Below are 15663 nucleotides of genomic sequence, written 5' to 3'. Positions count from 1 at the left end.
AGTACCTTGTAACCAAGTCATTGAAAACTTTTGAGTTAGAATTTATTGTTACTGGAGAGAAAAACAATTTAATCTAACGCGATAAGACAGTCATTACCGCACCAGTAAAGGCTTGTTCAGCTACATGAAAAGTCAGTGATTTTTTTGTCATTAGAGCAATAATGCGTGTTTTAGTTCTTATTCTCAGTCTCATAGGCCTGGCCTATTCCTCAGTGGAGGAAAACTGGGAGAGCATTGATAACAGAGATGTCCCGGATTGGTATGACAAAGCTAAAGTGGGAATTTTCATCCATTGGGGCTTATTCTCAGTCCCAGGATTCGATAGCGAGTGGATTTGGCACGAATGGAGAACAGACCACAAAAAAGAAGTTGAGGATTTTATCAGCAAAAACTACCCTCCGGACTTCACATACCAGGAATTCGCCAGTCAACTAACAGGGGAATTTTTGAACGCCACGCAATGGGCTGACCTGCTCAAAAGGGCCGGAGCAAAGTACGTAGTACTCACTAGCAAACACCATGAAGGGTTCACTTTATGGCCTTCAAAGTATACTTATTCATTCAACTCCGTAGACCAAGGGCCGCATAGAGACATCGTTAAGGAGGTGGGAGAAGCTGTAAAGGCTGCAGGACTTAAATATGGGCTATATCATTCTCTATTAGAGTGGTACCATCCCTTGTATGTAGCCGATCAGGCTAATGGAACCAGCTATTTTGTAGATCAAAAGATTTATCCGGAAATGGTCGAGCTGGTCAATACATATAAGCCAGAAATTGTGTGGTCAGATGGAGAATGGGAGATGCCTGACACTTATTGGAAGTCCACCAAGTTCCTAGCATGGCTCTTCAATGAAAGTCCAGTGAAAGACACAGTTTTGGTTAATGATAGGTGGGGGAGTAATGTGACTTGTCTGCATGGAGATATTCTTACCTGCACTGATAGATACAACCCAGGGTATTTATTGCCCAAGAAGTGGGAGAATGCCATGACCATTGATTGGCACTCTTGGGGATTTAGAAGAAACTCCAATATCGACGAATACGCCACCACAAAAGAACTGATAGAACTCCTAATCGAAACCGTGGCTTGTGGAGGTAATATTCTCATTAATGTTGGACCAACTAAAGAAGGACACATTGCCCCAATTTTCCAAGAACGTCTGCTTCAGTTTGGAGAATGGTTGTCTGTCAACGGAGAAGCCATCTACGAATCTAACCCCTGGACAAAATACCAGAACGATACTTTGACCAGCGGAGTATGGTACACCCAGAAGGAGAATAGCACATATGTCTCATTTCTGAATTGGCCCCAAACCGGAGTATTGGAGTTGGAAGCTGCGACCCAACTGTTTACCACCTCCAGTGAAGTATACATCTTGGACTCCTATCAGAAGTTGTCCTGGGTAAAAGCGGAAGGGATCGTATCGGTTGAGCTGCCTGATAGAGCTTCGGTTTATAGCAACGATGCATGGGTTTTGAAGATTCAGCATTAGATATTTCAATAAAGAAATTGTATTGTTTAGGGGAGATTTTATTTGCTGAGGAATTGATAAAAAATCCCAGAAAATCTTCTACATCGAGGAATTTTAAATTTAATACCTATTTTATCAAGGAAATCCATTTTGGATCAATAGAAAAACCATTTCAAGGCGATTATTAATGATGTTTCGAACGACAGACCCTCACAATTACTCAAAAATGCGAAAAAACTACATTTAATTAACTGAAATCGTTTGCTCAGAGTAATGAAGAATTTAGTTGGCGCCCGCTGTCGGATAGTAGCTAAGGACTCGCTATCGCCATCTAACGGAATGCGCTACTAACTAATTCTTCGCTAAAATGATTTTTATGCTTTATAGGCTTTTTGATCCTTTTCAGGGTAGTTTTGTTATTGAATTCATATAGAATTCATTAATCAGTAATGCAAGAATACTACTTACTCGATATACAGGGTGAGTTTTTTAAGTGTGTCACGTAAATATCTCTGAAGTTATGAGTTTTAGAAAAAAAAGTTTCAAATAAAAAAGGGATTGTATGAAAGAGGAAAACTTTTGGCATCATCATTGTTTCGATTCAAGGTCATCTTCAGGCTCTAATCAAGGTCAACTTTGTTTTTTCAAATGGAAACCCCACATTTTTTTGACAGATTCTGATTTGTTGTTCAAAACAAACATGTTTTTACTTGAAACATTTTTTTATTCATTTGATAGTTTTGGCACAAATTGACATTTTTAAGGAATTTTGTTCTAATTAAAATGCTTGTATCGATACATTCAAGAGAAGAAATTAAAAAAAAAAACCATAATTTTTAAACAATTCAATCAAATAAGTGTTCAAAATGATGTCCTTCTACTTCAATACATTTAGCGATCCTCATTTTAAATGACTGTTGAATATTCCAATATGCGCCAACGCTACTATGTAATTCTCTGACAAATCCGTTTTTTTTTTAAGCTTTACAAGTAGTTTTGCGTACATTGCATTTACGTTGTATAATTGGTTCGTTAATATTGCAAAAATTATAACTGTCTGCTGTTTTAGTTAGGGAGTACATTTCAGGTACATTAATTAAATGAATCAAAAATTTAGGCATGAAGTCTTGGGAAGATTCACCTTGTGACAAAAAAAGATACATTAACTTTAGAAATTTCTAAAATCTCCAAAAATTTCGGAGGAACTCGTAGATTGCTTAAAATCCTTCAGGTCTATCTGCTAGACAAATATGAAATCCCAAGAAAATATTCAAAACCTTCAGGAATTCTTTCTATAACCCAAAACGTCTTTAGAGAGAATATCCTAGACTCTCTCCTACAGATCAAAAACTTTTATAAACTGTTCTTCTGAGCTTTACTCTAAATTTTTAAAAATGTACAGGTCGTTCAAAATATCGTTTAAATTCGAAAAATTATGAAAATTTTACCATTTAAGCCAAAATTCTTAGAAATTTCTATCAATTCCAATAATTTCAGTCATTATTATTATTGTCAAAAATTTCCTCAATTTGAAGACGAAAGTCAATTTTAAAATGTTTTATTGCGCTTTGGTGATTTACTTATCACACAAACCTGAAAGCAATAAAACATTTTTAAGATTTTTAATACGTTTTATTATTATAAAAAAACCCAAACAATGCCAAATAATAATTGTTATTCATATTGCTGGCAACGTAATAATTATAAACATTGCAATAATACTATATACTTAATTATATACCTTTGATAAGGATATTTAAAATGTAGATGATTTATTTTTAATTGAAACCATTAAAAGTTATCAGAAAACGACCAATTCCAATTAAAACATGAATTGCGTAAAACCACATTTTGCTTCCTCAATTGAACTAATTACTTTCCTAAATAAATAAGCTATGAACGCGCAGTCGAGTATTCCAAATTTTTTTGTCTTGTTTATAAGCAATTGACCTCTCAACCGAATTTCCTATCATAATATACACTAAATTAATATTACACCATCGAGATTCAAGTCAATTGTCTATAAACTTAATAAAGACAGCTACTTAGTACCTATAAGATGATACTTATAGTCTCTCAGTCCTCTTAACATTGTTGTTTGAAAAACACCATCTCAGAGAGACAAGCCATGACGATACACACAGTGTATACAGAAATCAAAATAATACCAGTCGTCTTAGAAAGGGTGAAATTGTTAAAATACAATGTAACATAGAGGAAAATGGCAACGAGGAGCAGGGCAGTGATGGTGTAGATGATGGATCCGGACTCAATCCGGATGAATGCTTGATCATTGGCGCCCATGGAGATGGTCTTGAAAAACCAAGGCATCCCCAGGGAGAATAGGATATTCATGCTATTTGCTCCCAGAGAATTCGAAACACCCATTTTACCCTCACCTAAATAATATAATATAAAATATTATTATATATATGTTTTATAATATATATAAAATATAAATATATATTTATTTTATATATTAGGTGTACAACTTTGCTTCCGCCGTTTTTTTTCCGAATTTCGCGATTTTATTGTAAAAAACTAATTATACCTTTAGGATCCAAAGTATTGTCCATCGCTGGCCACTACTTTCTCCCATCTTTCGGGCAGCATACGAATCCCGTGTTGAAAAAATTGGACATCTTTTGAAGCGATCCACGATTCTATCCAATTTCTTACTTCTTTATAAGACCGGAAGTGTTGGTCAGCTAGCCCATGTGCCATGGATCGAAACAAGTGATAATCAGAAGGAGCTAGGTCAGGAGAATATGGCGGGTGGGGTCGGACTTCCCATTTCAATGTTTCCAAGTATTTCTTGACCACTTGCGCAACATGGGGTCGAGCATTATCGTGCTGCAAAATCACTTTATCATGTCTCTCGTTGTATTGCAGCCGTTTCTTTTTCAATGCTCGGCTCAAACGCATTAATTGGGTTCGATAAAGAGCACCTGTGATTGTTTCAGTTGGTTGTAACAGCTCATAATATATTACGCCGAGTTGATCCCACCAAATACAGAGCATGATTTTGGAACCATGAATAGACGGTTTGGCCGTCGACGTGGAAGCATGGCCGGGATATCCCCAAGTCTTTTTGCGTTTGGGATTATCGTAATGAACCCATTTCTCGTCCCCAGTCACAATACGATGCAGAAATCCCTTCCGTCTTTGCCTTGCAAGCAACTGTTCACAAGCGAACAGACGCCTGTCAATATCTCTTGGTTTCAACTCGTACGGCACCCAATATCGTTGCTTCTGAATCATTCCCATGTCTTTGAGGCGTTTTGAGATTGTTTGTTGAGTCACTCCCAATGATTGTGCCAATTCTTGTTGACTTTGACACGAGTCTTCGTCAAGTAATGCTTCCAAGTTCGCATCTTGGAAAACCTTCTTTCTTCCACCGCTATGTTGGTCTTCGACGTGAAAATCACCGTTCTTGAAGCGCTGAAACCACTCACGACATGTCCTTTCACTAATAGTGGCTTCCCCATAAGTATCTGAGAGCATTCGATGAGCCTCAGCAGCAGATTTCTTCATATTGAAGCAGAAAAGTAAAACCTCCCGCAAATGACGAGAATTTGGCTCGTACACTGACATTTTCAATTGCGAATAACTTTATGATGAAGACACAAATAGACTAATATTTTTATGAGGTTATGTTAACAGGTGCCCAAGGCTCCTGCATGCCCACATGGGGTTATTTATTTCGATCATTACTTACCGCTACATACATCTATTCAAAAACGGCGGAAGCAAAGTTGTACACCTAATATTATTATATATAATAATATAAAAGGTTAATGGGGTTTAAAATTGGTGAAAGTTAGCACTGACCTCTTCTGGTCATGATGGCAATTGAGAGTGATTCGGGAAGAGAACCTCCAGCTGCCATAATGGTCATTCCTTGAACTGTATCAGGGATGTTCAGGATATTTCCTAAAATTAAACCATTACAAAGTTATTAATTAATATTTTACTTATTTACCAATAATAGACACCATCCACGACACCATGTAAGCATTGCCACCAATCCAGAAGATGCACAGCATTAGAGTTACCCACCACCAATTGGGTAGCAATTTGGGGTTGGGTATGGTGAGTCTCAGAACCATTTTAATGGGCCAGGTATAGAAGAACATAAACTTGGTGAACCAGCCCCCCGAGGGGATCACAAAAGGGCTCTTCTTCTCCTTTTCAATAGTCTTTTGCTCCAAAATTTCCTGATGCTTTTTAAACTCTTCAGAATTCTCAAAGGCGGATCTTCTGGTCTCCTCCACGTATGACCCAAAAGCTGAGATCACTGAGGTTCTCACTGAATTTCTTCTGTACTGTCTTTCTGGATCTTTGCCGCTTTCAGCTGAAACTAATTAATGGATTACAAGAGTATTTGAAAAAAAACGTAAACTCACCAGAGATTTTTTTCTTCTCAAAATGCTTTTTGACAAAAGCAGACATTCTGGGATTCTGGAACATGATGATGAAGTAGATGAAGTAGCAAATGAAGAGCACAAGACCCTCGTACCAGTAAATGATTTTATCCCAGACGATTGCGACCAGGATACAGATGGACACCATGTAAATGCAGACATCGCGGGTTACGGGCCACCAGTCGAGCTTGATGGGCTATTATACACAAAATACTCATTAAGACTTCATTTACCATAAGTTAAAAACCTTACCCTGCGTGTCCAGAACTTTTTGGTACGCATAAGATCATTAAGACTTTTGTGAAGGCAAAGAGATTGGGAAATAGAGAAATGTACTTACCCTGATCGCAGCTAAAGACCCAATGGAGGCCACACCTAAGGAATTGAACATGGAAGATCCTACAATAGTTCCAATACCCAAATTGGAATCGGTGATGAAAGTGGCGATCAAATTGGTGGACAACTCCGGACAGGAGGTGGCGACGGACATGAAGGTCGCAGCTCCCACGTCCTGGCAACCAATACCTCATAAATTTCTTGAGTAATCAAGAATGCTTACTTACGGCTGAGATGTTGAGAACTTCACACAGCCTCTCTATTGAGGGGATGAAATACTTGTCGCAGACAATTGCCAGGAGGGTGAAGCAGTAAATGGCAATCAAAACGCAAAGAGCGATTCCGCCATGACGCAGCTGGAGGTCAGTGAGAAATTTCGGGAAATCATCATCTCCTTTATTCTCAGAGTCATTACAAGAGCCATTGGCGTCCTTCTTAACCACCACAGATCTTAATGAAACTTCATTCTCAAGGGGACCATTGGTGCCAGAGGTTGCTTTGCGGATTTTTACAGGCTTCCGTGCCACCTCTGGTTCTGCAAATAAATTTATCATTTACTTTATCTGATTATGACTATAGATCTATTTAATAGTAGATTACCTGCTTGTTTCTGGAAATCGCTAACATAAAATTAGAAAAAAAGGCATTCTTTGTGCAACAAAATCCTTCGCGATTATTACGTTTCTAAGAATCTCAGTAACAATTAAATGGGGAAATTTCAAATTTATGTGAATCAAAACATTATTTCCCCCATAGTCGTTATTTTTATCACTGTCAAGTGGTTTGTTTGTGAATTAACATGAATGCTTGATCTAATTTAATTAACTGGAAATGCATTTCATTGTCTATGAGTATATCGATTAATAATTTATTTAAAATTCTGAAGTTAATCAGTTGAAATATTGACATGTGCATGTTTTATCTCTAAGGGAATTTTTAAAATTGCAAACTTATTTTTTACTCAAATTTGCAGCTTTGAGTATTTGATATCAGAAGATGATGAATGTTATAAGAATTTCTCGCAGACTTTTTAATGTTTCTTAATTATCAGCGGATTAATAAATTAAACAAATTGTTGTAATAAAGTTAAGCTGATCTCCCATCTTGCGAGCTTGGACCATCATAAAGTCCTACTAATCAAATTTCAAGAGATGTACGTCATAAAGCGGAACCTTTCGACTATCGAATTGCGAAAGTCTGAGGAAAATCGTTTTATCCTAAATCAATTAAAACATTTTTAAGTTTTACCAATTATCTGTTTTTTTTTTTAATTTTCTTTGTCAGTTTTCAACTATCACAATCGCTTATCAATCCAATTTCGAGGGGTTAACGGGATTATAGAGGATTGTTTTAACTATTGAACAGCGGAAGTATGGTTAAGACACCTCATCTCTAAACGATGTTACGATATTTTGAAAAGGTTAATATGCAGATTTAACCATTTGAAAAATTGTTTAAAACATTTTTCGAATGTTTTAAACATGTCCCTCTTGGAACCTGGAACTATTTCTAACACCTACCAATCAAATTTCAAGGAGTGGGCAGGTTTTTAAAAGACTATGCGATTATCGAACTGCAAAAGTCTCGTTAAAACACTCCATCCTTAATTACAGTTACGATATTTTTTGAAAATTGTGTTAATTGAGCTGCTTTGTGAACGTCTTCTTCTTGAGATCTCGGACTGTCACATGGTCTTACGAATAAAATTGCAAATACTAAGCAGGTTTAAAGAGGGCTATTTGTGCTATCGAACAGTGAAAGTTTCGTTAAAATACCTCATCCCTAAATCAAGTTACGATTTTTTGAAATTACGTTCTATAGCCGATTCTTTAAATTTTTCCCCGTTGGAACCCAAGTGGAATTTCACAAGGAATTTTCAGTCAAATTTCAAAGGGCTAGCAAGTTTGGAGAAGGATATTTTGACTATCAACCAACCAGCGTCCGCTCGGGAAAATACCGCACTCCTAAATACAGTCTTTTTAACTAAAGATTTTCGTAAATTGCATTATATACCTGACTGTTTTGGACCTTAAACTATTACGAGGTTCTGCCAGTCAAAATTTCAGAGATAACTAAATTTATTGAGGTTTGTTTTGGTTATCGAACAAGAAAATCTTCGTTAATGTCGTACATCTCTAACCTGGACTATCACAAGACTATTTTTACTATCAAACGTATTGTGTCGTTAGACTATCGAATTGTAGAAAAATGTTTAAAACACCTCACCTCAAATAAAGACTATAAACGATTATTTGTTCATGCAAAGCTTGGTTTTAGGGAATACGGAGTTCCTTCCCTAAATCTTGCCCTTATCCCTAAAGAGCTGAACGAAGAATTGAAAGGAGTGAGTAAAATATCTGAAGGTCCGGGATCAGTGGTTTTGGAGCATTAGGAAAATTTCAAAATTGACGTTTTTGGGGAAGCCCTTCAATTTATCACAAAGGGATTCGAGCTAATTCCTTCTGGCTAGAATCTAATCTTCCTGCTGAAGCAATCACAAACTGATAACCAGAGGTCGAATATAAATCACAAAGTCCGATTTATCGTTTTCGACTGATTCCCTCGATGTCGAAATTATTTAACACCCGCACTTACCTGCCAAAGTGACCACCGCAAATACACTAACAAACACCAAGAATGCCGTAGAACCCTTCATTTCTTCCACCTACTCAGCACGGCATCATGACAGAATGTACCCTTCATAAAAGTCTCACCCATTCCTTATTATAGCAGTTATCTAAAATCAAAGAACTCGATAAGATAATCAGAAGATTTGCGAAGGTGTTAAGTGTTTATGTGTTATTTATAATACACTATTTCGTTGAGCCTACGTATCATTGTTAGAGAGCGGCATGCAATCGTCTGGTGGTACTCGGAGAGTAGAGATAATGAGCATTGTTTATTTAATTAATGATTCTCACTTAGGCAGGTTTGTGCTGATTTTAGTCCGATTAGTGTAAGTTATAACTAGAGAGATAACATACTTCTCAAATTTCAGTCTGAAAATTGTAAAACTCCTGATAAAGACCAATTAACTATTTGCGCTAGATCAATCAAAAGAAATTACTGACGACATTGAAACGACTACGAAAAAAAAATTTTCGATGTTGGGCTCCTCCTTACTACCATAAACAGTGCCTTGAACCCACTTCCTGGTCAGCAGACACTACCACCTCCATTTGATATTTGCCCAACTCAGAAACACTAGAGGACGCCTGAACACCCTTACAGTTTACACACTAGTTCTACACGAGATTAACTCGAGGAGCAAAATTTATTTCCCTCATGAGTAATCTTTTTGTATCTTAATCGAAAAAGTCATTTATCATAGGTATTTAAGAACAATTAAAATAGATCAATTATCCTCCTGAGTTGCTGTATTATCGTTACACAACGTCATTTAAAAAATTCTTAAAATATCTCATCTAATATCTATCAATGTGTGTTTTAGATAAACCTGAGTAAGTAATTCGCCTTTAATAACTTAATTCATTAAATTGAATGCACTGTTCTCAAGACGTAATTTTATTATAGTCAAAAATCGACCGATTTAAACTATTGTGGATCTAATACTAAAGAGCCTTGGAATTGAGTAATAAGTACAATATAAACAATCGATACCACCCTAATAGACCCTTAAGAAAGTAAGGAATATTCTGAGTCATTAATCATTAATGATGGGGAAGTTTTTCAAAGAAATAAGGCTTCTACGCCAATGTACTTTGCTTGGGAATCTGGAGGGATTTAGGGCGTTTCTTGAAAGCAATTTCAGTGGCTGGGTGGTAACTTGCTTTGATTTGCCAGAACCCTTTGGCATTTTTTTAATGTTTAATCTGGATAGAGCAGTAATTTCGGTCACCTCTTTGAGGGAGCTCTAATGGAGGTACCAATTTTTTAACGTAATTTTCAAAATTTTTATGCATAGAACTTTTGAGGATTTTTAACTTGAGGGAAGAGACACCTTCGCTAATGCATTTTGTTGTAAAATATTGAGAACATATTAGCAAATTTAGCAAGAAATATGCCCATCTTTAGTGCAATCCCGGTGGCGGCTTTAATTTCTTCTTAATTTGGATTTTGGTTAAACTAAACAAATAAAAAAATTATATATTTGTAACCTAAAAAAACTGACTCTACACCTATGCAATTTTATGTAAAATATGTATCATATATTGGAGAGTTTAGCAAAAATACTCAATTTTTTAGTGCAGCTCCAGTGATCGTACCAAAATTTTAATTCTCTGTTTTCATGAACTAAATATGAATTCGTACCTTGAGAAAAGTGACACCTACGCCAATGCCCTTTTTTGTAGAATATGGAGCAGATGTAGGGATATTTTTCAAAAAAATATTCAACTGCTTATTACAGTGCAAGCAGAGGTGCCAAATTTTTTAATCTGCATGGTCAAAATGTAGTTTTTTCGAAAACTTAAAAATCTTTAAACCGAGAAAAAGATCGATGGCAATGCATTTTAGTGTAGAAAAAAATACCCAGGGCGTTTCTCAAATATGTCATATAGCTTTAAGGCATTATTATTCGGGCCAAAATACGAAAAAACTTGTTATACACGCAACATTTTTTAACCTCGACACCCCGTATTTTGCGAAACGATTCCAGACGTCTGCTTATACGATTTGTTCTTATTTTGACCTAAGGGACATCCACTTAAAGTTACGCTGTGTGTTTAGGAAACACCCCATATATAAAAGAATTAGCTTGAAAATATTCAGTTGTCTAATGCAGTTCCAGTGGTGGTACCAATTTTTTTGTCTCGTCTGTCTGAGCGTTTTAAAATCTATAACTAGAGAATGAAGACACTTACGCCACTGAACATTGGTGTACCGAACATGGAGGTGACACAGGTGTGTCTATCAACACATTTTTATCTTTTTAGTGCAATTCGAGTGGAAATACCATTTTTGATTCTAACTGTGAAAAAACGATTTTGGTGAGTTTTTAAGCAGGAATCACCACAATCCCTCTTTCTGCACCGAAATATTACCCTTCCCCAATGAAGAAAAATAATCAAAGCACGTTTTTTACCTTCTAAAACTGCATTTCTCCCACTGCAAATGTTTCGTTCAAGTCAACGCGACATCAATTAATAAAATTACCACAAAGCACACAACGATGAGCCGTCTCAATCAATAATACAGTGATCCACCTTGGCTTCGATACTGTTCTTAAATCGTAGATAACCATTATTTATTTACCACTATAACAAAAGCGACACTTTGTTGTTTGTTTTCAATGCCGAATAGGAGAATTTCCCTTTAAAGTTTCAAATTCCCTATTCTACTAATTTCAACATTAGGACAATTAACGTTTTATTGTTATTTACATTTCCCCAATTTTAAGAAATTGTATAAGTAGATCTTTGATGGCGGATCTATAAAACAAATCCTCGCAATAGAACCGTACACGTGACGCGGTGATTAAGCCATTTGCTATCCACCGTCAAATGTCTGTCTACAGCAGAGAAACAGTTGAACTAATCTAAGACATGCCGCTGATATTTTAACGCCTATTTAGGTTTGTTTAATGATCACCCATTACAATATGGCTAAATGCTAAATCCAATAAACACTTATAAGTGCCCATAAAGCACCCGAACGAGGTATCACGTATGATGGAAACCTCAAAGGTTGGAAATGTGGCTGATCTTAATGTCGTTTATGTAATCACCCAATGGTGACTCGTTTCATCTAGATTTTATCTCTGAGCCTAGCTCATATCCAGGGCAATATTAAAATCCACTTTATGAGAATAAAGATTGAGCCTGATAGATGGTGACGCAACCGCTATTTTTAAGAGGAGGAGGCTCAGGAGCATTATTGTTGTTTATTTCTAAAAGTGATGTAGAAATTATTGTTAGTGATGCAAAACACACACTCGACTCAACTGGAGGAGGCACTTCAACTTGAAATATAAATGAAAATCAATTTGCTTTATTGGGGATTTAGACCCTTGAAGGAGCATCGAAAGCACCCTTTGTTATTGAAGCTTATTTAGCCTTAAGACAGCCACTCTACGATTTGAGCAAAATTGGAAGAAAAAAATTGAAACTCGTTTTGATGCTATTATTCGGATTTAAGTACCAACCAGACAGTACCACTTACAACAACGTTATTATTGTATCAAAGCACCTGCATCAGATTTAGTTGTTTTCGCCAATAAGGCCACGGAGTGTGCGTTGTCTCAGTGGTACTTCAAAAAAACTAAAGATTACTCAAAACAGTTAATGTATTACTTACAAACTTTAGCAAGATCGCATTAATTAAGCTACACCAGTTGCAGCTGTCGATACATCCTAAAGTTCTCAAAAATCCTCTCGTTTTGCTCAAATAACTGCCTGAAAATGTCCTCATAGTCAATGTTAGAATTCCTCCCTCCATATTCCGGAGGTAAAATGTGAGGGTCGATGAACTCGTGCAGAGAGTCTCTGTCTCCAAAATGGAACTTGACCTAAAAATCCACTTTTACCTATTTATAATTCGTAACTAAGACCCTCACCACATCCTTGATGGAGCTGGGCAAAAAAGGCCACAAAATCTTAATGGCTGGTTTAACCATCATGTGATTGTTGACCACGTGAAACCTATAGTCCTTAAAGGGCAGACACTGGATCTTCTTCACTGCTGTTTTTATGTTGTGAGGAGTGAGCCACTTTAAGCTCTTCAAGGGAAGATTTGCAATGTCTACCAAAACGCATAAGCCCTTCTCTGAAGGGAAGTTAAGCAGGATTGATTCGATCCAGATGTCATCTACTGCAACTATTTCCAGAAGCTCCATTTTGGATGGGTTGCAATTTGCTGTAAAAAATATATGGTAGTACTGGTCTTCAGTGTAGGCAAGACATAACGCATGTTAGAGGTAAAAGGCTATTAAAAGGATTAGAGGAGAGATGACGGTAGGAATATGAAACAGTGGCGACTGGTTTTCAGTTAAAAGATCAAAAACCTATATATTTTATTTAAATAGGTCATTATTAAAAAACCTCCCAATAGACGGTGAATCATAAATGTAGAGTATTGATTAAGCCATTTGCTGACAACAGATGACTTTGTGTTAGACGTGCCTCTGATATTCCAACGTCCTTTCTATGCATAGTAAGGGAACTATGTGTTCAGACAATTATTTTCTTACTGTAGAGGAGAGGAGAGATTTTCAGATGAACGACACAAACAGTAAGGGAAAACTGCCTTGGCCATTTAGTGCATACTGTTGTCTATATATAAAATCAAAATGACCTTTGCTTTCATTTGGCAACGACAATAACCTTATAATTAAGCCTTGAATATTTATGCAAATGACAATAATTCATTTTTTTTAATAGTAGTATATTGTAAAAATGGTCCAATTTGCATCTCGATAATTAATAGACATGAATACTTTAACATTATTTTTTTATTCAAAACGAATAAATTTGCACGAAAAAAATCAAAACCTCATCAAAGCACTTGTTTCCAAGTTTACTAAAGTAAAATGATGCTTTTGTTTATACTTTCTACGCTGATAAGTCCAAAAGCACCTTTGTCATATATGGTTAAAAAGCGTTTTTTTATTACCCATTCGACGCCACCAAAATCCTATATGGCGACCACGAGATTTGACATTACGCCAAAATTTTCAATATTTTTTGAATTTGTCAAATTCGACATTTAGATTCATCTTCAAAAATTTACACCGGAATGTGACAAATCGACTTTGCCTAACTTGAACAGTTAGAAATCCACAGCTGTAAAAAGTGCAATATTTTACGCGTCTATATTTCTGAAAAAGTTTAAAATTGACCAAATACATATTCCTAAAATTTTGAAGCGAATCTAAAAATTCAATAACAAATAGCGCATTCCATTCAAAGTCACCTTCTGCTGTCTTCATTTCTTCGTTTACGACCGCGCTCCACTTACAAATTTCTAAAAATTTATATTGTCAGATCGTCAAAATAAAACTTTCTCACCTAATTTCACGAGATAGATAGGGCGTCCCTCTTTATCAGTCTCAGAGAGGGCCACTCGGATTTCCTCCTCTATCACGTGCTTCTTGGCGATGGGAGAATCTTTGGTAAACCATTCGGGGAACTCCAAAAGCAGCTCATAGTAGGTCTTCATCTTAATTCAGAAATGAATTATGAAGGACAAATTTTAATGAAATCGTCTTCTTTTTTACTCGATTAAAGGCCTCCTCGACAACGAAGGAAGTTCCTCCTAGGAACCTCTCCAAGTATACATCGTCCGTAAAAGGGAATTGACGCAGTATTGTGTCATCTAAAAAAAATTAGTCCAATCGATTTGGAGGTCTAGTTGCGGTAAAAAGAGCGAAAGTTATGTGCTTCTGATTGGAATACATAATTTGTTAACCTTTCAATAACACTTCTTCGCTTTGCAAAAGGAATAGTAAATCATCCTCTAATATAATTATTTTTCACTATGTTGACAAATTTAATTGTTTCAGAAATAGGAGACTTCAATGATAGCAACAGGAATTTTACGCGTAAAAAAATGCTGTTTTATATTAGTTCGTTTTAAAAATACTCGTGTTGTTTTATGTTCATTGCTAATGTAGCTAACGCAGTCCCTTGAAAAAAGCAAATTCTCTAGCAGCAATAAAGTAAGATATGAATAATATAAAAAAACTCGTCCGTAAATGAACAGAATGATTGAAGCCCAAAACACCAAAATTGAAAAATGACGAAGCAAAATTTTCCGACTATTTTGATGGACACTGCTGTTCATACGTGATGAAGCTAAACAAATTCTACGCAGAAAATTGTTCGACGAGACGCGAGCTAAATTTAAAGCGAAACCAAAGAATTGAACTGACCTTGTATCATACACTTCAGCTCCTCAACTCTCTTCTTCTTCTCATCTCCATTCAGACACAATTCCTTAATCATCTTCGCACTATTTGATATTTAAGCAAATAAGACCTTCGACCAAACGTCGATCATCTGAGACTTCCTGTTGAAGTCTGCGTGAATCAACTACGAATAACACATATCAAGGCGACTCGTATTATATGTATGTATCCTCTTCTACGAGGGTCAACTAGAAAAATTATAGTCGCATTTCTACTAATTTGCTAGTTGAAAATTAGCATTAAGGTAAAAGATTCATGTCCAAAATACAAAACTCTTATACGTTGAAAAATCCTGGTCCAAAACGTTACTTTTTCCACTACTCAGGCACATATGATGGCTACGGCCCTAGAGCGTACAAAGCAGTAGCTAGACGAAGGAATGATTAATTGAAGTTTAAACATTACGATTAATTCGATTATCAGTAATTAAAGTCAATGAATCCCTAGATCAAGCAAAATTAAAGTATTATTTCAGTCACACAGCAATTAATTTACCTAATTGCAGTTATTAACGGTAAATTATTTTTTAATCCCACCGCGGGTACCGGAAATTATATTGAAATTATTA

The 15663-nt window shown here is 36.1% G+C and overlaps 3 protein-coding genes across 6 annotated transcripts; 1 reads left to right on the top strand and 2 right to left on the bottom strand.

Moving 5' to 3' along the window:
* The first annotated feature begins 89 nt into the window (after positions 1–89).
* Positions 90–1516, top strand: LOC136412180 (alpha-L-fucosidase-like). The gene has a single exon (XM_066395151.1). It carries the CDS (start codon positions 162–164, stop codon positions 1491–1493), a length of 1332 nt encoding a protein of 443 aa, XP_066251248.1. The 5' UTR covers positions 90–161; the 3' UTR covers positions 1494–1516.
* Positions 1517–2283: 767 nt separating this feature from the next.
* On the bottom strand, positions 2284–11405 carry LOC136412260 (sodium/potassium/calcium exchanger 4-like). 4 transcript variants are annotated; one of them, XM_066395278.1, is made up of 8 exons: positions 9217–9453; positions 8828–8969; positions 6460–6767; positions 6237–6407; positions 5879–6092; positions 5455–5826; positions 5304–5405; positions 2284–3871 (listed from the first exon to the last, which is right to left on the bottom strand). In XM_066395278.1, the coding sequence occupies exons 2-8, from the start codon at positions 8886–8888 to the stop codon at positions 3558–3560; spliced, it is 1542 nt and encodes a 513-aa protein (XP_066251375.1). In that variant the 5' UTR covers positions 8889–8969; positions 9217–9453; the 3' UTR covers positions 2284–3557. The 4 variants fall into 4 exon arrangements, with proteins under 4 accessions (XP_066251375.1, XP_066251373.1, XP_066251372.1 ...); XM_066395276.1 differs by lacking the exon at positions 9217–9453 and adding an exon at positions 11277–11405 and having other exon boundaries at positions 2287–3871; positions 5455–5832; XM_066395275.1 differs by having other exon boundaries at positions 2287–3871; positions 5455–5832; positions 9217–9451.
* A 1098-nt stretch (positions 11406–12503) lies between these two features.
* On the bottom strand, positions 12504–15194 carry LOC136412077 (retinaldehyde-binding protein 1-like). The gene is made up of 5 exons (XM_066394962.1): positions 15060–15194; positions 14406–14503; positions 14197–14347; positions 12747–13045; positions 12504–12698 (listed from the first exon to the last, which is right to left on the bottom strand). The coding sequence occupies exons 1-5, from the start codon at positions 15130–15132 to the stop codon at positions 12516–12518; spliced, it is 804 nt and encodes a 267-aa protein (XP_066251059.1). The 5' UTR covers positions 15133–15194; the 3' UTR covers positions 12504–12515.
* Positions 15195–15663: the final 469 nt, after the last annotated feature.

Source organism: Euwallacea similis, chromosome 11 (assembly GCF_039881205.1).
Source record: "Euwallacea similis isolate ESF13 chromosome 11, ESF131.1, whole genome shotgun sequence".
Classification (NCBI taxonomy): domain Eukaryota; kingdom Metazoa; phylum Arthropoda; class Insecta; order Coleoptera; family Curculionidae; genus Euwallacea; species Euwallacea similis.
The sequence above is the reverse complement of the archived record's forward strand: the minus strand, read 5'-3'. Positions and strand labels throughout refer to the sequence as shown.